General features: G+C 58.9%; 1 protein-coding gene across 1 annotated transcript; it reads left to right on the top strand.

Annotated features, from left to right (window-relative positions):
- Window positions 1–6,679: 6,679 nt before the first annotated feature.
- On the top strand, window positions 6,680–24,519 carry MDFI (MyoD family inhibitor). Its single transcript, XM_040616956.1, has 4 exons — window positions 6,680–6,749; window positions 18,699–18,893; window positions 22,978–23,232; window positions 23,713–24,519. The coding sequence occupies exons 1-4, from the start codon at window positions 6,680–6,682 to the stop codon at window positions 23,967–23,969; spliced, it is 777 nt and encodes a 258-aa protein (XP_040472890.1). The 3' UTR covers window positions 23,970–24,519.
- Window positions 24,520–26,481: the final 1,962 nt, after the last annotated feature.

The following is a 26,481-nucleotide window of genomic DNA, read 5'->3' as shown; positions in this document are numbered from 1 at the left end:
GTTTGCTGCTGGGGACTGAGCCCCCGACCAGGGGCAAGTGGCTGGCTCGGATGCACGCAGCCACCATGGCTTTTAAATAGTTAAAAAGAAAGGGAAAAAAAAAAAAAAAAAAAAAAAGGAGTGCTTTTGGTTGTTTGGTGGGTTTTTTTTAAATGAGCATGAAGGAATTGCAACACGAAGGGCCGGGAAGGGATGTGGCCATAGTGTTCTTGCTCTGAGATCTGTTCCCCTCCCTGAGCCGCTGATGTCTCCGGGGGTCTCTGGTCCATGTGGCTGTGTGTCCCCCCCAGGATCAGGGCTGAGGAGGGGTCCCAAAAGAGCATGTTGGGTTCAAAACCAGCACGTTGGCTCCACAACAGCTGCCCACCCATGGGCTGCAGGCGTGTTTGCTCCCTGCTTCAGTTTCCCTTCTGCACCCATTTCACTTCTCCGGTTTCGTTGTGGGGCTGGAGGCTGCTGCAGGAGAGGCAGCACCTGGGGGTCCCAGCTCCCCCCTTCCTGGGCGGGTACAGACAAGTTGCTGTACGAATAGCCCTTGAATATACTTTGCATGCAGCTGATTTCTTCTTCTTTTGCCGCTCAGTGGTGTATTCCCTGCAAAGAGATGGTGGCTGATTTAATATCAGCATTGTATCGTGTGCGGAGCAAAGCGCAAGCTGTGATGGGGCTGCGAGCCCCCTGCACAGGGGATCTCAAAAAGCAGTGGGAAGAATAACTGCTTTAGTTAGAGGATATGATATGATATGATATGATATGATATGATATGATATGATATGATATGATATGATATGATGATATGATAGAAAGGAATAGAGTAGAATAGAATAGAATAGAATAGAATAGAGTGGAATAGAATAGAACAGACCAGACCGGAATAGAAAGGAATGGAATGGAATAGAATAGAATAGAATGGAATTGAATGGAATGGAATGGAATAGAATGGAATAGAAACAGAATAGAATAGAAATAGAATAGAACAGCATAGAATAGACTAGAGTAGACTAGAGTAGAATAGAATAGAATAGAATAGAACAGAACAGAATAGAAAGGAATAGAAAGGAATAGAATAGAATAGAATAGAATAGAATAGAATAGAATAGAATAGAGTAGAATGAAATAGAATGGAATAGAATAGAATGGAATAGAATGGAATGGAATGGAATAGAATGGAATAGAATGGAATGGAATAGAATGGAATGGAATGGAATAGAATGGAATAGAATAGAATAGAATGGAATGGAATAGAATAGAAAGGAATAGAATAGAATAGAATAGAATAGAATAGAATGGAATAGAATGGAATAGAATAGAATAGAAAGGAATAGAATGGAATAGAATAGAATAGAATAACGTGGCTTTAGTAGGTGGGAAGGAAAAGACCAGGGAGAGGGGGAGCAGACACTGGCTGGGGGTAAGCGCCTGCGTTTGCCACCCCAGCCTCTTGGAAAGCCTCGGCTCATACCCATCTGTGCCGAAAACCTGGAACACTGACCCCAAGCCTGCAGGTCCCCCAGCACAGAACGGGGAGGAGAGGACAAAGGGGACCTTGCTGGCAAGTGTGAGCACAGCACATCCCTTCCCACAGCAGGATCTGGCCACCTGCGGTGCTCCGGGGGTGATGGAGAGCCCCAGAGCAGCTCCAGCCAGGGCAGGTGGTCGCCCCCACCCCAAAGCCAAATCTGCTTTGCTGACCCAAGCTCAGCGTCAGCCCCAACGCAGCAGCGGTGAGAAACGCTGTCACCGGCCCCGTGCAGGGATGGTGCTGCTGAGTGTTCCCTCTCCACCCCCGCGTGCACCCGCATCCTCAGCACTGCGCGGCCTCGCGCCTCCATTTCCTTCCTTGCAAAAGGCCACAGTGGTGCTCAGCCCCCCACCTGGCTGGGACCTGTCCCACTCACCCCCCCAGCACTGGCGGGCCAGAAGCCACCACTGCCACCCACCACAGCTGCCCGCCCGGGTGACTGCTGGGACCATGGCTTGGGGGGCTTCTGGCCAGAAGCCCCCCAAGCCATGGTCCCAGCAGTCACCCGGGGGGGCAGCCGTGGTGGGTGGCAGTGGTGGGGCTGGTCCTGCGTGATGCTCCTGCAGCTGCTCACGTGCCTTGGGCCCCCCCATAGCAATCCTTGCACACAGCCCCCCCGGGGACAGAGCGTGGCACAGAGGGGAGGGGGGGGAAACCTTTAATTTTTCCATCTTCAAAAGATGAATGTTCATGGGGGCCCTTTTTTTTTTTTTTTAAATGTCCGTTTCCTTTTTTTTTTTTCTCTTTTATTATTTACAGAAATAGCTCGTGACTCATCAAAATCTTTTAGCAGAAAATCTAAAACAGTGGGGTCATTCACTGCGAACCCAGCCTCTCCACCGCCCCCCCCCCCCCCCCCCCCCCCCGTCTGCTTCGCCCAGAAGGGTTTGAGAAGGTTATTTTGTTTAGAGATTTTGTGTGCGGGCAGCGACTGGTAATGATGCTCGACAGATCAGGGGGTTATGGCTTGGACCCTAAGCAAACACCGCTCAGCCTGCACAGCCCGGCTCTGTGCTGAGACACAGCCGAAATCTACAGTCCCATTCATGGCAGGTTAACCGCATGCTGTGGTTGGGGTTTATTTTTGGGGGGGGGGGTGGTGGTGTGTGTCTTGGTGTGTTTGTTTTTTTTTTTAATAATTTTTGCTTTGTTTTGTTTTCGGATTGCAGGCGTTTTCTCTTATTTATTTATTTTTCTTTCGAAACTGCAAAAGGGTTCGCCGAGGGACGGATGCCGGGAATGTTGCAAAATACTCTTTGAACTACAAAGTCGAGGCTTTAATGCTAAATCCTCGCCGGGGAAGGTCAGGGAGGTTTCAGTCTCTGCGCTCCCCCTCCCCCATCCTTCTGTGGCACCCCCCAGCCCAGGTTGATGGGGGGCTGTGGGGTAAAGGGGGAGCAACAGAGTCAGGGGTGATGGGGTGCAGATGCTGATCCCCACGAGGAGCCCGGGAGCTGGGAGGACTCGGGTGGATTTACTTTGGCGGCGAAGGAGCTCGGAGCGGTGGCTGGTGCCAGGGCTTGTGAATGTGGGTCAGTGCAGTCACACACCTACAGAAATGGCCTTGTTTTCCAAAATACAGCCGGCTCCCGCAGCGTTCCTTGGGGTGCAGCAGTCCTGGGTGTATCGTGGCATTAATCCAGGTGTAATCAACCGCAGGATTCATTTGTACGCTGCAGGGCGCCCCCAGCTTCTCGCCTGCCTACCCCAGAACCCTGCTAAAACTGCTCAAGGGCAGGTTTTTAGAGGGGACAATGCTTTGGTGGAGGGGGGAAATACTTGTTTTTTGTGCGAAAGGCTCCTGTTAGCGTGCTGGGTGCTGAGCATCACCGAGCAAATTGTAACCCCCCCATGACAGACCTCATTCACACCTTCCTGCCCACCTCCATCCCTGGAGCTTTCCAGTACAGGGACAGGGCTTGGAGCCCTCATGGGACCACCATGCCCAGGGACCAGCAGCCCCACAGCGAGGGAGGGGGTCAGAGGCTGGTTTGTTGCTGTTGGGCACCAGCGATGCAAAGCAGCAGCATGGTTTTTTCCAAGGCCCTTCACGGGAGAGCGGCGGCGGGGCCCGCTGAGCCGCTTGCCCTGCCAGATGCTGCTGGTGACCGATGCTGCCGGTGACGTGCCTGAACTGTCCCTGCGACGCAGCACGCTAAGGAGAGGTCGGGGAAGGCTGAAAAAAAGAAAGAAATTTGGGCTTGCCACATTTCTCCTCCTGCTTCTGAATGAACATGGGATGCAGCAGGAGAGAAACCCCCATGGGAGGAGGCAGCAAGGAGGTGGCAGGAGGACAGCAAGTGCCCGCGTTTGGAGGGGGAGCGGTGCTGTGCCTCTGAAGCCGAGGGTGTCCCCGCTCAGGGCACGGGAGACTGGGTGGGATGGCCCACGGGGCAGGCAGCACTACGGTCCCAGCGTTGCTGTGGGTAAAGTGCTGCTCTCCAGCCCCAAAACCCCTGCAAAGCACTTTCCTGCGTGGCATGGCTCCCACCGTGCCCGGGTCTCTGCCAGCCCCAGGAGCCCCTTTCCCCCTCCAAAGCCAGAGCTGCGCAGGGGGGCAGAGCTAGGGCCACCGAAGTTGTGACTCAGCTTCCCAAGTACTAAATTTTTTTTTTTTTTTGAGGGGGTTATCAGGCCAAGCTGTCAGCACAGAGTAAAAACGCTGCTAATCCCCAGCTGGCTGTGCAGCCTCATGGCCTGAGCCGAGCACGTGGCACCCGGGTTCCTGGTTCCATCCTCCCCCAGGCAGAGCATCACCCACCCAGGCAGAGCATCACCCACCCAGGCAGCCGCCCTCCTCCTTCCCCAGGTCCAAGGCATCCCAAGGTTGCTGGGCCATCCTTGCATCGAGCACCTTTGTCCACCACGGGGCTGCCCAGGAGGAGCGAGGGTGTGTCTGCCCCAGTGCGGCCGGGCTCACGGGTGTCTGAGCAGGTAAACAGGGAGGAATGTGGGGCGGCAGTGCGTGGGGCTGGCGTGTTCCCGGTGTGACTCACAGGCACTGCCTCAGAGGCCGGCCATGCCGGCACACCCCGCTGCCCCGCTCGCCGTCACCGGCTCGGCCGGCTCTGCGCTTGGATGCTGCTTTAATGAAGCCTTGTGGAAAGCTGGCTGGGTCCTGCTGGGGCGGTGTCAGGTGAGGGAAATGGTCCAGCCAATGGCTCCTGGGGGGGTGACCTGTGCTGCAGTGGCCTCCCTGGGGACAGGGCGTCACAGCCTCAGTTGATGCTTCACCCACATTAACAACGACACACAGAGAAAGGCTCATTGCAGCTGGGAAGGAGGGTGCATGGCCCCACATGGTGCTGGACCCCATCCTGCTCCCCATCCTGCACCCCATCCTGCTCCTCATCCTGCTCCCCATGCACTCACCACTGCCCAGGCAGGGAGCACATGGGGCTCCGGTGGTGTCAGTGTCCCTATTTTTCCAACCTGCCAAGCAGGGACTGGGATGTGCAGCACCCAACACAGCAGGGTGGGCAGGATGGTGCTGGCTGGCTCTCAGGAGGATGCAGCTCCAGCAGCAGGATCTTAGGGCCACTGTCGGGTGCAGGCAGGAATACTCGCAAGCCAGTGACAAGTTGGCTTTAAAACAGACCCTTTTTGGAGGTCTTGGACAATCCTCTCCATCTCCCTGGCTTCAGGCTGGAGCTTTCAGCAAGATCCTGAGCATGCTGGGTCCCCCCAGTCCCACTTCACCCCCCAGGCTGCCTCATTTCCCCCCTTCTCAACTTGTTCCCTTACATGTGGCCACAGCGGTGATGTCTCAGCGCTTTCCCCTTCTCCCTCGCCACTTTAAATGCCACACCACAGCGCAGGGGACAGCCCCGATGGCAGCAGGATTACAGCATCACCAGGCGGGAAAGCAGCGGGATGCGGGGAGCCAGCCGGGGCTGTCCCATGGGCTCAGCGCTGCTCTGGGAACTGGGAGCCGCATCTCGAGATGGTAAAATTGTGCCATCACCCAGACCCCCGGCGTGTCTGGGAAGCGGTGACCGAGGGAAGTGGCGGCTGGTGGTGACCCCAGCCCTACGCTACAGGGGAGGGCAGGGGGGGGCAGCCCCCCATGCTGCCAGCTGGGCCAGAGCCAGGCTCCTGCTGGCAGCATCGTGGCTCCAGCCGAGCCCGGGTTGCGATTGCAGCCTCTCTGCAGGCTCGGCGAGGCTGGGCTGTTGAAATGCGGGAGGAAAACACGGCGGCGTGGTTAAAAAAAAAACAAAAAACACAAAACCAACAACTTTGAAAAATGTCCCACCGGGTTCTACATGAGGCTCTGCACGAGGATGAATCCTCGTGGGGATCCGGCAGGGACACAGCGCCGGAGCGAAGCCAGCGGAGCCTGGGCTGGCCTGCTTGGGGGGTGCTGCTACCGCTCGGAACCTGGGTCCCAGCCCAGCACCTCCAGGCGTCGCCCCGAAGGAGCCGAACCTCATTTACCAGTTGGGGAAACTGAGGCAGGGAGGGGCGAGGCGGGGGCAGAGGGTTTCCCTGGGGTGCACCAGCAGTTGGGAACAAAAGCACCTCCTTGTTTCTGGGCGCAGAGCGGACAGGCTGGAGCACCCACCCGGGGGTCCCGAGCAAGGCTGGGCGGTGGGAGTTTCCCAAACCCACTAATCCCCACGACCCCCCTCCTTCAGTTTTGGGGTGGTTGGTTTTGGTTTTTTTTTTTGGGGGGGGGGGCGCAACACCGAGCCGACAGCGCAGCAAAGCTGAGAAATTCGAGGCTGGCCCTGGGAGCCAAGCAACCTCTGCCTGCCCTGCGCCTCTCCCCTCCCCGGCTCTGCTCCAGCCCCCAAACGAAACTTTACCAACCCCCCACCCCACCCCCCACCCCGGCGCTCCGCGGAGCGCTGCGGCCGCGGCTGCTTGTTTGTTTGTTCTCGCAGCTTGGCTTTTTTTTTTTCTTCAAAAAAATCTTGTTTTTTTAAGGAATTGGGAAGCAAAAAAAAAAAAAAAAAGCGGCCGAAGCCCAGCCCCGCGCCCCCGAGCGGCCCGTTCCGGGTGGCGGGGCCGGGGTACGCGCGGCGGGGGCGGGCGCGGGGGCTGAGCCGAGGCGCGGCGGCCCCGGGGCCCCAGGTGAGCGCGGCGGGGCCGGCAGTGAGCCCGTGGTCCCCGCCGCCCCCCGCCGTCCCCCGCCGTCCCCGCCGCAGCCCCCCGATGTCCCAGCCCGGCAGCCACCGGCCCAGCCGCCCGGAGCCCCGCCGCGCCGAGCCGGCCCCGCCGCCAGGTACCGGGGGGCTGCAGAGGGGGAGCGCGGGGCTGGGAGGGGGGGGGGCGGCTGGGGGGGTGTGTAAGGGGGGGGGCACGGCTGGGGGTGCGCGGCTGGGGGGGTGTATATGGGGGGCGCGGCTGGGGGTGCGCGGCTGGGGGGTGTATATGGGGGGGTGCGTGGCTGGGGGTACGCGGCTGGGGGGGTGTATATGGGGGGGCTGGAGGAGTGTATATGGGGGGCGCGGCTGGGGGTCCGCGGCTGGGGGTGTATATGGGGGGGTGCGTGGCTGGGGGTACGCGGCTGGGGGGGTGTATATGGGGGGGCTGGAGGAGTGTATATGGGGGCCACGGCTGGGGGTCCGCGGCTGGGGGTGTATATGGGGGGGTGCGTGGCTGGGGGTGCTCGGTTTGGGGGAGGTGTATGGGGGGCGCGGCTGGGGGTGTGTGTATGGGGGGGCTGTATATGGGGGGCGGCGCGGCTGGGGGTGCCTGTATGGGGGAGTTGCACAGCTTGGGGGGCGCAGCTGGGAAAGGGGTGCACGGCTTGGAGGGGGCATGGGTGGGGTAGGGGGTGCACGGCGGGGGGGGTGCGCAGCTTGAGTGGTGTGGGTGCACGGCTGGGGGGGTGCGCACAGCTCGGGGGTACGTGGTTGGGGTGAGGGGCTGCACAGCTGGGAGTGCACGGCGCCGGGGGGGGTGGGAGCACGGCTCGGGGGTGCACAGTTGGGGTGGGGGGTGCACAGCTCGGGGGGGTGAGCACACGGCTTGGGGGCGCACGGCTGTGGGGAGGTGGGCTCAGGGGGTGTACGACTTGGGGTGGGGGATGCACGGCTTGGAGGGGGTGGGCTCACGGCTTGGGGGTGCAGGACTTGGCGTCGGGGGGGTGCATGGCTTGTGGTGGGCAACTGGGGGTGGGGGGTGGGTGCACAGCTGTGGGGTGCCCCGCAGGGGGGTGCATCGCTGGTGACGGTGCGTGTGCATGGAATGGGGGGGTGGGGTTGTGGGTGCCGAGGGGCTGCATGTAAGCACGGTTTGGGGGGGGGGGCGTGGGGTGGTGTATAGTGGAGTGTGTGTGTGGCTGGCGGGGGGGCTGCGTGTCCAGGAAGGCTTGAGCATGTGTGTGCGTGTGCACGGTGCTGTACAGTGGTGCGAGGGGGGTCCCTGTGCATGTGCTGGGTGCGATGTGAGCGGAGCAGATGCAGCCGAGCTTCGCTGCACAAACTTCGCAGCAGTTTGTGTAACTCAGCCAAGCGCACAGGGCAGCCGCCGGGGCGTGGGGCCAGCCAGAGCTGAAGGGGTTAAACCCCCCCCCCCCCCCAACCCCGGGGCTGGTTTGAGGGGCTGGGGGCTGTTCTGCAACCTGGGGGGTCTGGGGGTCCCCACCCCGCAGCAGCTTGTGGGGTTCTCGCAGCAGGATGCTGGGGGGGCGGCAGGATGAGGCCATGGAGGAGTGGATGGAAAAGTTTGGGGAATCCTCACTTTTTCCATGGGGCTGAGCCCCTCGGCTGGCGGGGCGGTGTGGTGGCTCTGCCTGGGGCGTTAGGACCTGCACTGGTGTCCCACGGTGGTCGGTCCAGGTCCCCACCAAGGTTCAGGTGTGGAAACTGTTATTAAAAGTCCTGATGTGTGAGAGGGGGAAAAAAAAATAATGCCGGAGCAGGAAGCTGATGGCGAGAGGTGAAACACCTCGTTGTTCATGCTGTCAGGCCAGGCACAAAAGGGGCCAAATCCATCCCGGGACCAGACCCCTGCGTGCTCCGCAAGCTGAGCGGGCAGGAGCACCGGGCATGGGGATGCACAGGAACCGAGCTCAGCACTGCTGGATCTCTCCCCTTGTTGGCTTTGGCCCGGAGCGTGGCTGGGCCCAAGTTTCGGAGAATACATCCTCTTGTTCTCTTCCCCCTGCTTTTCCAGCTGGATGCCGCGGGCTCCGCTTCCCAGCTGAACTCGCACTGCTTTGTGCTGCAGCCGCGTCCCGGGGCCGAGGCAGCTGCAGGGGCTCTGCGGAGCTCGTTTCTCTGGATTTCCTTCCATTCCCTTCCCTCTCCAGGTGGGAAACGGTGAATTGTTCATGCACGGACCTAGTGCAAAAAAGCTTTTGCACGGGAGCTTGCCACCAGCCCGGGTTAAGAGGAGCTAGCTACTAGCTACTATAAGGTCACTAGCTACTGTAAGGTCAAGTGTGGGTTATTTTAAAAAAGTAGTTTAGCAATCTGTTAAATGTGTCTGAAAAAATGGCCGCGCAGCTTTTCCACATTCCCGGCCGCTGGCTGTGCCGGAGTGGTGTGTAGGTAGAGCAGGATTCATCCTCCTGGTTGTACTGGTGTGCTGAGCAGGAGCGGTGGGACCCAGCCGAGGTGCATCCCAAACCAGCCCCTAACCCACCTCCTCTGCCCCAGCTCCTCCTTGGAGGGGGGCACGGGCTGGATGGGGTGAACCTGAGCAAAGCTGGACCAGCTTTGCCTCCTTGAGACCTCCCTTTCTAGGTTTGGGGGTGGGGTGGGGTGGCAAGGGGGTCTCCAGGACACTCACTTTCCATCTGGCCAGGCTCCAGGGACTGAATTTCACGCCAAGAGAATATCCCTGCCCTCTTGCAGGGAGCAGCTTTCCGGTTGCATGTCTGGAGCGTTGGATTCTTGCTCACATCACTTCGGTCTGTCTCGTCTTTTTTTTTGTTTTTTTGGTGAGCGATGAATGGAGGGGGCCTGATGTGCTTTTCATGCTTGTTTGGCCTCGTGACGTTTGGGTGCAGGGCCGTTACCGCTTGGGCAGCGTCCAGGGGCTCTGTCACGCACCACGGAGCCTGGGAATTTTTTGCTCAACTCCCTTTCCGATGCTTTGCAAATTAGACCAGCTAATCTGGTAACACCAAGCCTGCGGAATAAATTGGGGAAACTGAGGCACCGGAGTTGTTTGGCCCAAGTTAGTGCGTTGTGGGTTGGCATCGCCATTGCTTGGTCCTGTTTGCCAGCCTGAGACGAAGCCCGTTTCCCAGAGTTTGTTCCTTGGCATCTCTTGGAGATGGACCTGGTGGAACCCAAACCCTTGGGATAGCCAGAGGTAGTTTGCAGAGGAGCCTGGGGGAGAAGAGGCAGTGGTCTGCCTGTGTGGGATATGTGGGCTATAATTATTTATTTTAACGGAATTAACAGAAAACAGGAGAAAAACAAGAAAGCCCTTTGGCTGCTGAGATTATTTTTGTCGTTTTACTTCATGGGGAGGAAGAGGAGGGAGAGCAGGGACAGCGGGAGAGGGGCTTCCCTTATGGGAGGCAGAGGTGCTTGAGGCAAATCCATCTCCAGAAGAAAAACCTTTCCTTCAGGTTTGCCTCTGCTTGCTCCCACCTCCCTTCCTTCCCTTCCCAGCAGGACATCTGCTGCGTGGGGCCACCGCCGGGTCCCCCCTCCATGTCCCCTCATCCGTGCGTGGCCCGCAGCAATGTGGCTCTTTGCTGGAGCTGGGCAGGGATGGGATGCTCACACGCACTTTTTTCCTTCTAATTCTTTCTGCCTGTTCCCAAGGAGTTTGCCCCGAGGTGTAACAGGAGGTGGAAAGCTGTTGTAGCTGTTTTGTGTTACAGCTCTGCCCGAAATGCCTGAGTCCAGCTGCCTGCACAAGGATGCTGCCACCCTGCTCGGGGTCCTGAGCACCCACGGGTGCTCTGAGCACCGTGGGGCAGGGGAGGCTGGGCAGGAGTTGATGCCATCACTTGGGTACCCGTTACTGGGGCTCTGTCCTACCCCGGGAGGGAGGCAGAAGCAAAGGCAACTCCCTCCAAGGTCAAAATAAAGAAGTTTTTGCCTGTCTTAGCACTGACTTAAATGCAACTGGTTGCAGATTTGCATGCAGACATCCTGTCAGTGCAAAGGAGGCAAAATAAAAAGCCCTGAAAGAAAAAAAAATATTCTTTTTATCCCTGATAAAGACTTTTTGCACCAAAAGATTAACTTTGGGGTGTTGGTTTTTTTTTTCAGAGTTTCTCATGAATCTGCTCATGAAAACGCTTCATTTTTTTTTCTTTTCTTTGAACAACAACAAAACTCCAAAAGACTGAAAAAAAAAAAAGGCAGATTGCTGGCTTTTTTCAAATGTTTCTGGATTTGAGCAAAACAAAGCAGGCCCTTCGGGGCTGTGCCGCTTGCCGCCCCAGCGTCCCGCTCCCTCTCCAGCTCCTTATTGAATTTCCTTGGAAAGCGCCTGCTCGAGTCTATTAGTTGCAGAAATCCAAGCTGTCCGCTGGGCGTTTGCTGTAGTTTTTCTGATATTTCCCAGAGCTCTGCCTTGCTGGGGCCATGCCCTGGGCAGCCTCCTGCGGGATGGGCACTGGCAGCCTCCCGGGGCAGCGGGATTTGGGGCAGGATGGAGCCTGGGTCCCTGCTGGTGCTGGCAGCCCCTTCCCTTGTTCCCCCCAGGGTGTCACGCTGGGGTTGTACTGGTGGGAATGAGCTATTGCATTGTAGCAAGGATGGGTATTGGGATTTTTTTGGCTCCAAATCCCAATCTTCAGGCTTTGCCTGCTGCAACCACACTCATGCCGGCTCAGGTCTTCAGCTGGGCTTTGGCAGCCTCCTTGCGCTCCGTGTTTGACCTGGGGGGGCAAGTTCCCCCGCTGGCTCCGCTGATGGATTCCTGGCTCTGCCACAGGACGAGGAGCAGGCAGTACCTTTGGGAAGCGCTTCCACCCCGCTCCCATCCTCTCTTGGGATGCTCCCCCTGGGCGCGCAGGAGGCTCCAGCACCAGCTCCTGTCCCCGGCACGAGCAGCCATGCCCGGAGCAGGATGGTGCTGACCCAGTTTGGCTACTTTCGGTGATGGGCTGGGGCTGAGCTGCCGGTGTTCCCCACGGTGGCTGTGCCTTCTCACCGGGAAGAAGCGGGTCCCCTGGCTGGCTCCAGGAGCAGCGACTCGCTCCACCCGGATGGCTTCATCCTCGGCCAGCCTCGCCACCTTCCTCCAGCGAGCAGGCACGCTGCTGCCCTGCAAGCGGTGCCCAGCCCCCTTCGGACCACCCTGCAGCTCCTCCAAAGCTACTTTGGGGTCTGTGCTTAGAAAGAAACCCCAGCCCGGTGAGCACGCACGCCGGCGGCAAGCTGAGCACCAGGGCTGTAAGCTTTTAGGCTCCATCACCGTAGGATGTTGCTTTGGGCAAATCCCTTTTACGTGCCTCAGTTTCCCTGCTGGGTCGAGCAGTGATAAGATTCCATCTCACAAAGGCTTAGAGCTGCAGTTGTGTGAATGTTAAATATATATGGGTAATGTGTGATGGGCCCTGCGCTGGGTAGATCTCAGGATGAAAGGTGCTGCATAAGTGCAAATTATTATTCTTGTTAATAATGATGTCCACCAGCTCACATTTATCTGCTCTTCAATTAACTTTTTTTAAGGACTCTTAGCACGTTAGAGAGACACAAATTTTCCCTGGCAGAACCTGTACTGGTTTAACCCTGTAAGGTTACGCAATTACTGTACTGGCATGGTCCTTAATTAGACTCTCCATAATTTTCCCCAGCACAGCGGTGTGGCTCCTTGCTCTGTAATTCCCAGAATCTGCCTGGATCTGATAGGCATCGCATTAGCCACTTTCCAGGCTTCAAGGATAATTGCTTGTCCTTAAGGACACCTGGGATGTCACAGGATCTCCTGCATCCTTCCTCCATTCCAGGCTCCCATGGCACGGAGGGTTTTGCATCGTTCTGGTGACCAGGGCGCGGGGGGTTAGCCTGCACCGTGCTCCTCTAAGTCAATGGAAGTTGACTCAACCCCAGGCTGGATCTTTGACCCTTTGCTTTTCCCCATCATTTTTCTCCACTTCTTGGCCCCACGGTGCGTTTGGGATGTTACAGGCGCTTTGACTTGGCAGAGCCGGGGTGTGATGCTGGGAGATGGGCTGGCCGGGCAGCTGGGAGGCGGAAACCTGGCTCTGCTGGGTCTGGTTTGTGTTCCTGGGGCAAGTTGGTCCCTTGTCTCCAGCTTAGGCTTAGAGATCACGGCTTCCCTCGCACCTGCAGCTGCTGTCCTGAGTGCTGCCTTAATACATTTATGTTAAATATATTCTTACGGCATAAAGAATAGGTCCTCACCGTTGCTGCTGTAACAGAGGGGCATGGCAGTGATTTTATTTCTTATCTTCCCTGAAACCCCTTCTGGAGGGCTATTCCCACCACCCTACTGTCCTCGCTCTCGGGTAGGAGCAGCTCTTCCATGAGGGCTGGTTTGTGCCTCCTTTGCAGGAGCCAGTCGGGTCTCAGTGAGGACCTTTGGGTGACAGAATTTGTAGGGACACCTTGTGCCCCACACCTGGAATCGGGGCTTTGTCATCGCCAGGGTTTTGTCATCGGCCGAGCTTTCGGCCGAGGTCGGACACGGGTGGACTGGATAGATGCTGGTCCTGGCCTGTCTGGCCAGCCTGAAATTCCTCGCTTCCTACCCACCCAATGGCTATAAATAACAAATAATAACAACTCCCAGGCTGGCAAGCTATTTGGGGTTTTGTGGGTTTTTTTTGCTTTGTTTTGCTTTTTTGCATTTAGGAAGTAACTTTTCATAGAAACCAATATTTTTTGGACCAGATTCCTCATTGTCCCAGAACTGACCTGTTTATCCAAAGCATTGCCCAGGTGAACAGAGACACTGAGCCAAGGGAAGCAAAGCTGTGCTGGATGTGTCCCGGGCGTGCTGGGAGCTCTGGGCATTTCTCCTCATTCCCCTCCCGCCCTCCTTTTCCTTTCCCTGAATATCATAGAATCTGAAAATGCTTTAGTGCATTAATTTCAGACTGAATGTAAATAAGCCGTTTGGACTTTTCCCAGTTGAGCAAACTTTCAAACTAGAATTTCGCTTTCCTCTCCTCCAGCCTGGCTCATGGGATTGGAAGGATTTGCTTCAGTGCCGTCTCTTCTGCACTTGAAACCACTTAATCAAGCTCTAAAATATCCCTTGAATAGGTCAGACAGACACCTGATTGGGCCAGGCAGCGTGTACGGGCAAACCAAGAGAGATTACACACTCGTTTTATCTGCATAAAACAGATTAGAAAGCTCCCAAACTAAATATTGCTGCAAGGTAGTGTGTTGTTAATGGCAAATGCCTCGCTAGACTTGTCACTGTTTGTGTCTCCATCCAACATTATCTCGTCCCTGACCAGCCATTCCTGAGGGATTAAAGGGAGAGGGAAGGGGGGGGATGGGGGGCTCTCCTGAGCATCTCCACATCGGCAGGAGTCGCGACCCACGGCGTTCGGTTTGGATGCTCTCCAGGTCCAGAAGAGCTCAGGTGTGGGTCCAGACGTGTCAAGACCCTTCTACCCTTTGCAGCGGGTTGACAGCCCCTAATGCAAGCACGCCGCCTGCCAAAGAGGTGGGACTCGCTTCGGAGCTCGCCAGTCCAAGCCTGTCTGTAGCTGCTTGTGTTGGAGGCATTTTCCTCTCCCGTGCTGCCCGTCAGTGTGGGGCAGCGGTGATGGGCACGTGGTCACGCAGGTGAGGTGTCCATCCCTCTCCTGCCACCAGATTTCTTCCATTTGAGCCAAAGGCACTGGGGTGGAAGAGTGGCGGATAAATCAGAGATCCCAAGCAGCCAGATGGATCATCTGCTGAATTAAGCTACAGCTCAGGAAAGCTGAGCAGGAGCCGTGGGACAACCTGGGTGGCTTTGACCCAAGAGCATGGCTCCAGTTTTGCATCTTCCCACATCCTCTGTGCCTTCCCAGCTGGGGGTCTGGGCACCACAACCAGCTGCTGGGAAGGAAACCCACAGGTCCCCGTGAGCCGTGAGGTGCTGTGGCCGTGCTGCTTGTGGTGTGGCTCATGTGTGTGCTGCCGGAGATGCTCTACCCCATCCCGGCTCCGTGCAGCCAAGCGCTCTCACCAGCTGCTGACGTGCTGCTCTTTCCTTTTGTTTGTCCAGCGCTGCGGGGATGGGCTAGCTCGGTCCTGCAAGCTCATCAGGAATTAAGTGTGCCTCCCGGCCAAAGCACAAATAATTGTTCCCCTAATCAGAACAGCCCGTGGCTTCCCCAGAAGCTCCTGCAGGCACTGGCGGTGCAAAGCGGGTCCTTCCCGCAGCTGGTGCTTCGGGGGGACCGTTTGGAACGTTGGACTTTGCAGGAGTATTGTAAGATACTCGAAGCCAACGAAACCTTCCAGCTTCTTTACGTTTTTCCTCTCCTCCCTCCGTTTTTCTCAGTTCCTGAGACGCTTGGTGGACTTTGGAGCTTACTGATGCCTTGGGGCTTTTACAGCGGGTGGGTCTGGACTTTGTAGATGGGAAGAAAGTCAGAAAACATGACCCCCGTGCATCTCCCGGGCTTGGTCATCAGGAGGCAAAGAAAGCAGTTCCATGTCTATCGGCTTTCCTAATCTTTCGTACCTTACGGCAGTGCTGTGATTTATTGGAGCCTGGCTTATTATTTTTAAGTGCTTTATTATCTCTGTTCTGATAAACAAAACATGTGAGTCGCTCTCCCCGTGCCGCGTTCCCTTCATTTCTCCCTCGTGTTTTACCAAAGGTGGTGCAGAATGGGGAGCAGAGACCTGGACTCTCATCCCGGGCTGTTTCTCCACCATATGATGAGCGTTCACCCTGGCCAGGAGGGGCTGGGGGTGCAGCTGATGGGGGGGGGGGTGCAGGCAGGTTTGGGGATGGATGTCCCATCCCGAGGGACAGCTCTCCTTAGAGTTTGGGCCACGTTTTGCCCGGGCTTGTGGTTGGTTTTAAACCTGACAGGTTTAGGACGAGCCTGGTCTTGTTCTGGCAGCAGCGGGGTAATAGCAGTGGAGGGAAGAAGCCAGTCGGGTGCCCTGGTGGCAACAGGGAGAGGGGACCCTGGGGGGCTTTGCCTTGCCAGGGGACCCGCTGGCAGACCCCAAGGATGAAGGGATGGAGCCTCTTTCCCCACTCACCCTCTCTGCTCAGCTTATTGTGGTTTGGGGAGCAGGAACCCTTTTCTCAGGGGTTTTGTGCCCCAGAACGAGTGTTTGTAAGTGTGATGAGGGCACGAAGCTGAGGGGCAGGGGATTATCTACACGGGACCCCTGCAGAGCTCGTCCTGGTCCATGAGAGGTGCCCGGCAGTGCCAGACAGAGCACTGTGAGCCCCCCTGTGGACAGGGGTCAGGGGGGGTGGCATTTAAAGGAGGAAGGGGAGCCAGGCAGCTGCAGGACGAGCCCATATCCCAACGGCTGTGCCAGTGCTGGGGTCTCTCTGTCCATCTCTCCCTGTGCCATCGGGGTGATGCCTCTCCTTTGGGTGCATTTTGCCAGGCTTGTTTGAAAGCTGCCGTGCTCATGCACGCCCAGTGCTTGAGCATTTCCCTGTGCATTCCCACTGCGTTTCCCGGTGGGTTGGGAGGTGCCTGGGAAGTGCCCAGTCCCAGCAAAGCGGCGGTGCAGGCAGGGCACTGTGGGGCAGAAGCCTGCGGGGTTTGTGCTGAGCCCACACGTGTCTGGCTGCCCCCAGCCCTACCCCCAGATCAGGACCAGGAGAGCAAACAGCCCCTCTCCATCTCATTCCCAGGGGATGCCGTGCGCCTGGGGCCAGCACCATCCGTGTGCTCCCCATGGACATGCAGCGACAGGAAAGCCAGGCTGTATAAGGCAGGGAAGGACCAGCTTACCCAGATGTCTTTCCTGTCTATTTTTGCCTCTCTTCTGGCCAGCTTGTTCCAGTGGGAGTTAATTTAATTGCCATCTTCCTCCCTGCATCGCTGTGGTTGTGTGTGAGACCTCTTGTTGTGCAGGGTAATTATACGTGTGAAGTGGACACGGCAAAAACGAGCCTTGTCTCAGTCATCGGTGGACCAGCACGCTTGCCATCCGCACGGCCCGGCGCCGCTGCTTTCTCGCAGAGCTCGGGGTCTAAACAGACCATCCTTGTCCTCAGCCCCTTGGGAACAGGCACGGAGGGGCAAGGAACATGATGGAGGCGGCGCAGGGTGGCTAAGGCAGAAGCAGGGACCGGCTGGAGCTCTGCCCGTGCACACAGCAGCTGCCAGCCCTTCTCCCACTGCAGCACCTGATTTTCCAGCTCTTTTTACCAGTGTGAATCGCTCCCTGCAGAGGGGAGCACTGACCTGGGGGGTGAGAGCGGGGCAAGGGATCTGACGGTGATGGAACTGCTCTGGGGAACCCCAGACTTTGGTCTTGACTTGGTTTTTAAGCCCTGAGCGCACTCCAGGCATCTGATGGCAGAAGCCGGAGCAGCTCTCCGGCTGCGCTGATGCCCAGCGGCTCAGATCCCATCCCCGGGGACCACGCGGGAGCTTCACCCTTCATGCTCTGCACCGGGTGCCTCTGGCTCAGGGCTTCATCCAGAGCTCCTCAGCCATCGGGGTTTTCATGTCTGGCTTTGCAAGGCTTTAGATCAGGTGCTGACTAATCGCCGCAGGTCTGACTCAGGCTGGTCCAGGTTGGGACATGACAGAGGACATGGATGCAGCAACCTGTGGTTATTATTCACCTGTACACCACGCCTATGTGCAAACACCTATAGGTAGATGACAGCTTGCTTTCTTCTCCTCTCTTTTTTGCCCTGGGCTTTCCAGGGACATGGGAACAAGTTTTCTTCTTTCTGGGGCTCGTGTACTCCCATTCCGCTTGGCATTTGGAGGTAACATTGCTGTGCAAAATTCAGCCAGAGCGGCTGGATTTCCCTTGGTTGAGCCTCAGTCGCCACACCGGGGAGAGCTGCAAGCAGGGCTCTGCATCGGGATGAGTTTTCCTTCCCAGCAAACCCCGCCACAGGAGCTCCCATTCCCCCGGCTGGATCAGCATCCTGCGGAGGGCAGAGAGGTCCCGCGGGGAAACTGAGGCAGGTGGATGAGCACGTTGGGCGGAGCGGAGCGGGGAGCTGAGCAAGCATCACTCCGGGCTTTTTGCAATGCCTTTGCAGCATGGCCAGGCTCCTGCCGACCCTGGGGTGTGGATGGGGCCCTCCGCCTCCCTTGTAGGGCCTCTTGTTTTAGTCCCTATAATTATCCGTGTGAGGTCTGCCTGCCTTCCTCCCCGGCTCCTGCTTGTAGGACCTCTTGTTATATTGAGTATAATGAAGTGTCCGAGGGCTCTCTTCCCCCCACCCGCCCTTGCCTGCCTGCGTGTAGGACCTCTTGTTATAGCCAGGGAAATTATGGGTCTTTGGTCTCCCTCCCTTTGCCCAAGCTATAATTTAGTTTTATATAAAAAGTGTGGTCCAACCCCTGTTGTGCAAGCGGTTGCTATTCCGAGTGCTGGGGAGAGGGATGGGGCGGCGAGGAGGGGGCTCGTGGGGGGAGTGCAGCATCGCACCGAGCACCCCCCCCAGCATCCCACCGTGGGGAGGGGGTGACAGCCCCCAGCCCCCAGCGCTGGCTCGGGGGGAGGTGGTTGTACCTTCTCCTCGCTGGGTTTCTGCAGGGGGTGTGTGGCGGTGGGGTTTATCCCCACAGGCATAACACATCTCTTGTTCTGGGTTTTGCTTGCCCAGGGGGTCCCGCAGGGGGATGCTCCTGTCCCAGGGCAACCGGGAACACGAGGGGAGGTGGTAGCCGGCTTCCGCAGGGAAGACAGTGGCCCTTTCATGGGAAGGGGAGATGAAAAATCCAGCTTGAACTGCTGAGTGTAACCAGATCCCCTGGCTTTTTAGAGCAGGAATGTGGGACCTCAGGAAGGTTTTTGGGAGGGTACTGCCGAACCGCTGGCATTGCACTGGGGTGAGCAGCTGCAGAGCGATGCAGCCCCGATGCTGATCCCGAGCAGCCCCAGATCCCTCGCCAGCGCTCCAGCTCTTCCCCCCGCTGCGTGCTCCTGGCTGCAGGAGCAACAGGCGCAGCTGGATTTGGCTCCTGCCTGAAATCAAAGTCCCAAAGCACCGACCGGTGCCGTTGCAGCAGCTGGGGACGCGCTGCAGTTGTGGTGGGTTTGGGTGGCTGGGGTCTCTGCCCACAGTGCCGTGCACCCCGGGGTGCTCAGCTCCGACCCCGTTTCTCTTGCAGAGGCAGGTGAGACCTCGCGCCCTTCGCCCAGGCAGACGCCAGCATCACCGGCCACAGAGCCCCGGCCGCCCAGCCGCCCCGCTGCTGGCCCCGCTGCCCTGAAGAAGGAGAAACCCCTGGAAGATGATGAGTCCCAAAAAGTCCTGACGAAAGGCCCCCGGGCCGAGCTTGCAGGCGCTCCCGAAGCTGTGACATGTGAGTGTTTCTCCCCCTGAGGGTCTGACACCTCCAGGTGCCCGTGCTTTGGGCTGCTGCCATCTAATCAGTCAACAGGGCTCATTAAAAAGGCAGGCAGCTGTGGTGGGAAGCCATCTCCTCCCTGCTCTGCTCTTCTCCACATCAAAGCAAAAGGTTTTAGCTGATCGTGAGTCACTGGGAGCTGGGGAAAGTGAAGGGCGGCATCCAGCAGTGCCGTGATGCCTCTCACTGCCCTCATCCTTGGGACCAGCCGGAGGCAGAGGCGGAGGAGGGTGGGCAGCTGGAGGAGCTCTGGGTCTTGTTGGGGTCCTGCTGGGATGCCATGGTGGGAAGAGGGTCCGGACCCTGTGGGAAGTAGCTGGCTGTGGTATGGAGCATCCCCCAAAGCCACAGCGGGAGAGAGAAGAGCCCCCAGCCGAATGGGCTCGGTGGCTGCAGCCGCAGGAGGGGAGTGCAGCAGCCCTTTGCTGGAGCAAAGGGAGATGCCTCCTGCTGGGACAGCTCTTGCCTTGGCATATCCAGGGCAAGGGTGAGGCTGGTGCGAAGCCTGAACGAGCAGGGGACGGGCTGGGCTGGCTGCGCTGAGGATCTGGTTTGGCTGGAGGCAGTGGTGGAGCCAGCAGCACCTCCCCGTTCCTGCTGCTGCAGACCTGCCGGTCCCCCCGCCATGAGAAATGCCGGGGTGGGGGCTGGGGTGCCCTTGCTCCCTTTCCCATTGCAGGGGCGGGAGAGCAGAGCTGGCAGACGAAGGAGAGCGGGGGCCAGGCTCTCCTGGAGTCACGCCGTCCATCCTTCCCTGGCCCCCAGCCTGGATCCGAGGGTTTCGCTCCCGGGCTGCCCCTTACGCACACAGCCGTTCCCCTTTTGTTGGATGCGAGCGTGCAGCTTTCCCTTCCAAGGGGCGTAAAGTGGATGGATGCATCCCAGCGGGGAGAGGGAGGGTGGGAACGGGGTTGCAAACTTCGAAGAGCGGGCAGGCAGGGTGGGAAGGGGAGGGGACGGCAGGATCCGGGCGCTCCTGACGGTGTACGTGGAGCGAGGAGAGCGCACGTTTCCTCGAGCAGAGCTCGAGCCCTTGCAAAAAGCATCTGGGAGCTGGGCTGGCTGCCCACAGACATTCTGCACCTCTGAGTCACGCTGCAGCCTGCTGCACCCTGCATGGCGCGGCCCCACGCAGACCCCTCCCCAGCCCACCCCCCTGGGGCAGCTGCCCCGTGGGCCCCGAGGCTGGGAGGAACGTGGCCACCGGCATCTGGGCTCGCCTGGGTGCTGGGTGCTGGGAACCCCCCTCCTTCCCCTCTCCTCCGTGGGAAATGAGGTTCAGCTCCCTGCGCAGCGTTGCCTTTGGCATCCTTCGCTTGGCAGCCTGCTCCTCAGTGCATCCCGCTGCGGCTGTTGGCGGGGGGTCACCATGGCTTGTGGGGGGCGAATTTCCCCCTTCAGCAGTACCTGGGGAGCACAGGTAGGCTCCCCCCATGGGAGGTGAAGAGGGTGATGGTGGCATTTTCATGCCAATCGGGTCAGGAGGAACTGGGCAGCAAGCGGCTGAGGGGTGTAGGGTTGTGTCCTTTGCCAGCGATGCCAGGATCAGCCCCCCCCACCCCGAGGCGCGGCGCTGCTGGTTAAAGCCTGCCATGGTTCTTAAATAAATCTGTCCTCTGGCAGTTTGGGGAGCAACCAAAATGGGGATTGCGGGTTTGGGGCTCTGGGTGTTGAGTTTCAGGCCAGAGCAGCAGACTCCGCTCATGCAACCGCAGTGTCCCAGTTTGTCCAAGCCCTGTTAGCAGCTCGGGAAAGATTGGGCAGAGCTGATGGCCGCGGGGGGTCACAGCAGGGTGAGGACCGTTGCCGTCTGGGCATCAGTCCGCCGAGCCCCTGTGATGCTGCCATGGGGGAATATTTGATTTATCTTATGAACTGCTTCAGTACTTAAAAGTTCTAGCAGCTGTAGCGCTGGGAGAGGTAAGATCAGCTGTTTGTGCTTTTCACCGTCAGCTAAAGAGCAGTGCTGTATTTTTGAAAATGCTGTAATATATGTGTAACCAGAAGTAGTCCCCTTTCCAAAGATGATAAGCATGTAAACTGTGAGAAGTCACTTCACTGTCTAGGGAGCATCGTCGCGGCTGTGAAACACAAAGTGAACATCCAGGAGGTTTTTCAGTCGTTGACAAGCCAAAGGCAGGCGCTTTCCCCCAGAGCCCTGGTGTCCCACCCCGGTGCTGGTGGATAGATGCGGTGGGGGCCATTGGGTGGGCTGGTGCCCCCTGCTCCCATCCCAACACTTGTGTTACTATGGAGTGTTACACACTGCTCCCCCTAAGCCTTGGGTTCAAGATTTATCTTTTAGAAGAGCTTTGGGCTCCTGTGAGTTGAAAGCTCTCTTAAAAAATGGAAGCGATTTTTCCTGACTTAGAGAGGGGGATTACTGGCTGCCTTTCGCTGCCACTCGCTGGAGCCGGAGCGTGATTTTGATTTACAAACAGTTTAATCTGAGGAATGCAGTGAAATGGAGAATGCCAAAGCGAGCGCGTTGCATGCTGCTGCAAACCCTTGGAGAAAGCCAGGACTCGAAGCTGCAGGGTCAGACACGGCCAGCCAGGCTGCGGCGCGGGTCCCTGGGCTCTTGGGTAGCCCTGGGCACCATGGTCACCCTCCGGCTCAGTGCCACTTGGTGCCACCTCAGTGTGGCAGGTCCAGGGCACTGGAGAAGGGTGCATGGGAAGCCAACACCCCAGGAGGGTTTTTTTGGGGAGCCAAAACCAGGGGGGACACACATCCCATTTTATCCAAGACCTGTTTTCCTTTCTTCTTTCTGCCCTTCTCCCACCCCTCCTGCCTCCAGCCTGCCCAGCTCCAGTTATTTTGAGTTCTCTTCCCAGCACGTATCAAAGGTGCAACATCGCACCCAGTTGAACCTTTATTCCCAGCCTGAGCCCGGCTCAGTCTGGCAGAGCCGGACGCTGGATCCACGTGCTTGTGGTTTTTTAACCTCCATCTATTTTTTTCGCTGGCGAGGGCAGATGCAGGACAGGGGCCGTCTGTGCCCCCTCCACCCCGTGGGTCCCCCGTGCCCAGAGAAAGCAGCTCCTGTTCCCGGCGGCTGGAGGTGCCTTTGCCCTCGAGCCTCTCGCCTGAATCATCCCTTGTTTACCGCCGCGGGAAAGGAAAAGCAAAATTTGGCCAAAGCACCATCGGGCGGGATTTTATTTGTGGCTTCGATCGGCGTTGCTGCCGGGGGGAGGGGAATGGACGCTTGAACCCCCTCCCTTGTGGTGGGTTCCCAGCCCTCTCCCCCAGCGCACGGACATGGGGGAAGGACGGCAGCGTGGGGACGCGGTGCTGAGCAGGAGCGAGGGGCTGAGCCATGGCGCTGGCTCCGGGAGCATCCCGGCAGGGCGCGGGGCTGCCGGCCTCTCACACGGCTGCAGCGTGCGAGGGAGGCGCAGACAGAGCAGATAGTTATTTTCCTCCTCCTGCAGAGAAGTTCAGCCAGAGGCTGGGGAGGCCTTTAATTAAGTGGCCTGGGAAGATGAGCAGCCCAGCTCTTCGGTGGCACTTCATCCTCTCTGGCTGTATGGAGAGCGATGGGGACAGCCAGCAGCTCCGTCTGGCAGCACCGTGCCCGGGGCTCATGGGACGGTGGTTTGGCCATCCACGGGGTGACTTTTAGCTGGAAGCAGCCACAGGCTCTTCTCTTCCCCACTTGGCCCAAGGCGAGCGTGCCTCACCGTGCCTCTGCTCAGCCTCAGTGGCTGCATCCCTTGTGCCTGTGCTGGCAGCAACGGGACCCCAGGAGACCTCCTTCTCCAGGTCCTCTACTGGGTTTTGGCAGCGTGTCCTTCACATTGTTTCTTGCTCTTTTTTCATCCCTTCCTCTCTCTGGAGCCTCCGTCTCCTTCCCTCCGGCCATCTCTTCTTCTCCATCCTCTTGGACCATGCATCCGTTGGCATCACGTCTTCCCAGCCACGAGGCTGGGGATGCAGTTCCCATGCGGTGGCAGGGAACCTGGGATGTGTTTCTTCCCCAGCAGAGCACTGCAGGGTGGGCTTGGGGGGATAACGTGCTGTTCCTCCCCCCCAGGCCAGCCCCAGGTGCGAGCAGCCCCGCAGCCCCCCAGCCCCTGCACCCACCTGCTGCAGAACGGTGCTGGGCGGGGGCCGGATCCAGGCGGTGCCAACGGGGAGGCGGGGAACGGGGTCTTCCGCCCCCTCCCCAGCACCCAGAAGCCTCACCGAAAGCTGCAGTCACACCACTCCATCAACAGCCAGAGCAGCAAGAAGAGCAAGGGCAGCTCCAAGTCAGCTTCTTCCCACATCCCTATCGAGGCACAAGAAGGTACAGGCTCTCCCTTTCTAGTCATTTTCCTCCAGCCCCACACCCCTTGGGGTCTGTCATGTAGCATCCTTCGAGCCCGGAAGGGGCCCCCCCCGGACCTGGGTGCCAGCTCTCCTCCAGCCCCACACCTTTTGGGGTCTGTCATGTAGCATCTTTCCAGCCCACCTGGACTCCCGGACCTGGGTACCAGCTGAGCTCCCCTCGTGGCAGCCTTCTGCAGGGGGGGTGCTGAGTGGGGTCATCTCATGTCCTCCAGAATGGGTCTCTCTTGGGGTCTGGGCATGTCTTGGGCAGCTGGGCACGGCCCTGGGTGTTGAGGGAGGCCGCTGGAGCCGTGCCTGGCTCCCAGCCCCTCTTCCCATCCCTTCCATTAATTCCTGAGGGAGAATTCCCACCTTTACGGGGCTGAGCATCCATCCGCCGGTTGCTGTCTCCCCCGGCCAGATGTATCCTCCCTGCCCACTCTCTGTTCCTCCACAGACTGCTGTGTCCACTGCATCCTCTCCTGCCTCTTCTGTGAGTTCCTGACCCTCTGCAACATCGTGCTGGACTGTGCCACCTGCGGCTCCTGCACCTCCGAGGACTCCTGCATCTGCTGCTGCTGCTGCAACTCGGGCGAGTGCGCGGACTGCGACCTGCCCTGCGACATGGACTGCGGCATCATCGATGCCTGCTGCGAGTCGGCCGACTGCCTGGAGATCTGCATGGAGTGCTGCGGGCTCTGCTTCTCCTCCTGAGGGGCCGCACTTGACGGGGGAGGGGACCAGGAGTGGGACCCCCCAGGCTCTCCCACAGTGGCCGAGGGTCCAGCCGGTCCCTGAGCTGGCGTGAAACACCGAACAATGGAGCCTGGCGAAGGAGAGCGATATCCCCCTTTGGAACCTCATCCTGGGAGCTGGTGAGCCAGGCTTGGGTCCTGCCTGGGGAGGGGTGAACCCGTAGGGCCACGGGGGCTCCGGGGGCAGCCAGCATCCCCTCACGCTCTACCTCTTCCCTGCACCGGGCCGGTTCGCTGAGGATCGCGGGAGCCTCCTGCCACCTGAGCCGAGAGCAGGAGCATCCCGCAGAGCCCCCAGGCGCCGCCCCAGGGTCCCAGCTTTGGGGACAGCCTGTCCTGCTGCCACCGTGCTGCCCCAGGACAGGGCTCCAGGTGCATCGCTCTGGTTTACATGGGGTGGCACAGAGCATCACAGGACACCTCCAGGGCTGGGCGCAGCGCAGAGCCTTGCCCCCTGCCCAGAGCCCACCGGACACCGGGAGATGCCAAAGCCTTCTGCCAGGCTGCGGAGCCCCCCCCCCCCTCCTCAGTGCTGAGTTCGGCAGCCGAGTGCAATACACACAGCCTGCACCCTTCCCAGTTTCACCAGCTGGGAAGAATCTTCTCCTTCACCGGTCCCTGCAGCAGGGTTGCGGCTGGGGGCCAGGGCAACCGGGGTTTGGGGAGACCCCGGAGCTGTGCCAAGCTGTTACCCACCCCGGTGTGTCCCAGGGGAGTGGTGGGGCAGGGTGGCTTGTTTGGTGCCAATTGACCCCCAGCAGTTGTTGGCCCCATCCTGCCAGCCCAGGGACAAGGCTGGGTGGGGGTGAAAAACACCCCGTCAGAGGGCTGGGGAGAAGTGGGGGGAAGTGTCATGGTATTTTATTTTTTTGTCCTTTTCGTTTGTTAACTGTAAATAAAGGTCTTTCTTCATTTCTGACCGATGGCTGCCCCATCATGTGCTCCGCAGGGCACTCCCAGGGGACAGCTGCTCACAGCCACACCGTGTCCCCCATCCCTGTACCTGCACCCCATCCTGCTCCCAGCTGCAGGCACGGGGCGGGGGGGGCAGGGCTGGCACAGAGGCTGCAATGCTCCTTTGGCCTTGGGGACATGGGACAGCTCAGTGGCAGCCCCAGGGTGCTCCTGCTTTGGTCCTGGTGCTGGGAGGGGAAGTGCAGGAGGATTCTTTGTCCTTTGCTCTGGGGAACAGGTCGAGGTTCTGGTGTGCCGCAGCCTGGCGCCAGCTCCCTGCCCTGCACAAACCCTGGCCCTGCTGCCCCACCATCCCCTGCTCCTCCGGGGGGTCCGCCCTGCAGCACAACCGAGCTGCTTCATCTGCTCCAGGGGCACAGCATCCCTAAAGGAGGAAGGAACTGATGCAGATTCCCAGCTGCAGGGCTGGGGTGGCCAGTGGCTGCCCAGGGTTGGTGTGAGGCAGTGGCAGCTGGCCACCCTTGGAATCTGGGTGGCCTTGGAGGCTGGCAACCCTTGGAATCTGGGTGGCCTGGGTGCTCCTGTTGCCACCTCCCAGCCCTGCCATGGGACCACCAGCCGTGCCATGCCATGCAGGTAAGGGACCACGGCTCCCCACCGGAGTCTCGCTGCCCCTTGGGGGGCTCAGCCATCCCAGCAAGGCTTCTGCTGGGCTGAAGTTGAATGAGGAGGGAAAAATTACTTAAAAATCGAGGCCAAATGGGTCAGTTGGTCACGGTGACACAGGCTGGTTTGGGATCTGGGCTGCCTGCCCTCCAGCGCAGCCGCTCAGCCATGAAACCTATTTTTAGTGGTGAGCTAAAGGCGGTGGGAGCCCAGTGCGGTGCAAGTGCATGGAGGGGAAGGGGATGGTGCAGGAAGCCTTCCTCCACCCCATGCACAGCAGGGAGGACTCAGGGTGGTGCATTGGGGCTTATAGCCCTCTGGCACGGCTGCCTGGGCTGAGCCCCAGAGCGGGGGGCCAGGGGGGTGGGATGCACATAGCTGCCCACCCCGGGATGGATGGGACTGGGGCCCCATCCGGCGCTTGCAGGGTCGGTGGGAGCTTTTCCACGGGCTCTGGCTGAGGCTCGGCTCCAAACAGTTTGCATCCTTGGCAAGGAGGGATGGACACGTTGGCCTTCCCCAGCCTGGCCTCACTTGTGGTGCTAATTAGGGAGGTTTGGAGCTGGCAGGGCTGCTCTCCCCACCAGCCGCAGTAACGAGCGCTGCTGGAGTTGCTTAATGGAGAACAGATTCCCCCAGCACAGGAGGGCTGGGTGGGCTGGCCGTGCCATACGTGCTTGTGTCCCTAGGGCATAGGAAGGGGGTGTCACGCACCCAGCTGCACCCCCACCTGCTCCCTACCTTTGCTCCAGCATCACATTTCCTTTTAACGCTGCTCCCCAAGGGTCCAGGTCCCCTGTCCACCCACCGCAGCTTGAAACTCATGGGCAAGGCTGACTGGGGACGTGGGGAGCAGAGCTGGGCTCTTTCGTGCAGCGTGATGTACTGCT

This window comes from Falco naumanni, chromosome 17, assembly GCF_017639655.2.
Source record: "Falco naumanni isolate bFalNau1 chromosome 17, bFalNau1.pat, whole genome shotgun sequence".
NCBI classification, from domain to species: domain Eukaryota; kingdom Metazoa; phylum Chordata; class Aves; order Falconiformes; family Falconidae; genus Falco; species Falco naumanni.
Note: the sequence above shows the minus strand (reverse complement) of the source record. Positions and strands in the feature narration are given on the sequence as shown.

Bases quoted from the DNA above. Each gene is read 5' to 3' on its own strand.
- MDFI (XM_040616956.1), top strand. From the start codon at position 6,680: ATGTCCCAGCCCGGCAGCCACCGGCCCAGCCGCCCGGAGCCCCGCCGC. The intron at 18,894-22,977 runs GTGAGTGTTTCT...CCTCCCCCCCAG, and splicing joins CGCTCCCGAAGCTGTGACAT to GCCAGCCCCAGGTGCGAGCA. The intron at 23,233-23,712 runs GTACAGGCTCTC...GTTCCTCCACAG, and splicing joins CCCTATCGAGGCACAAGAAG to ACTGCTGTGTCCACTGCATC.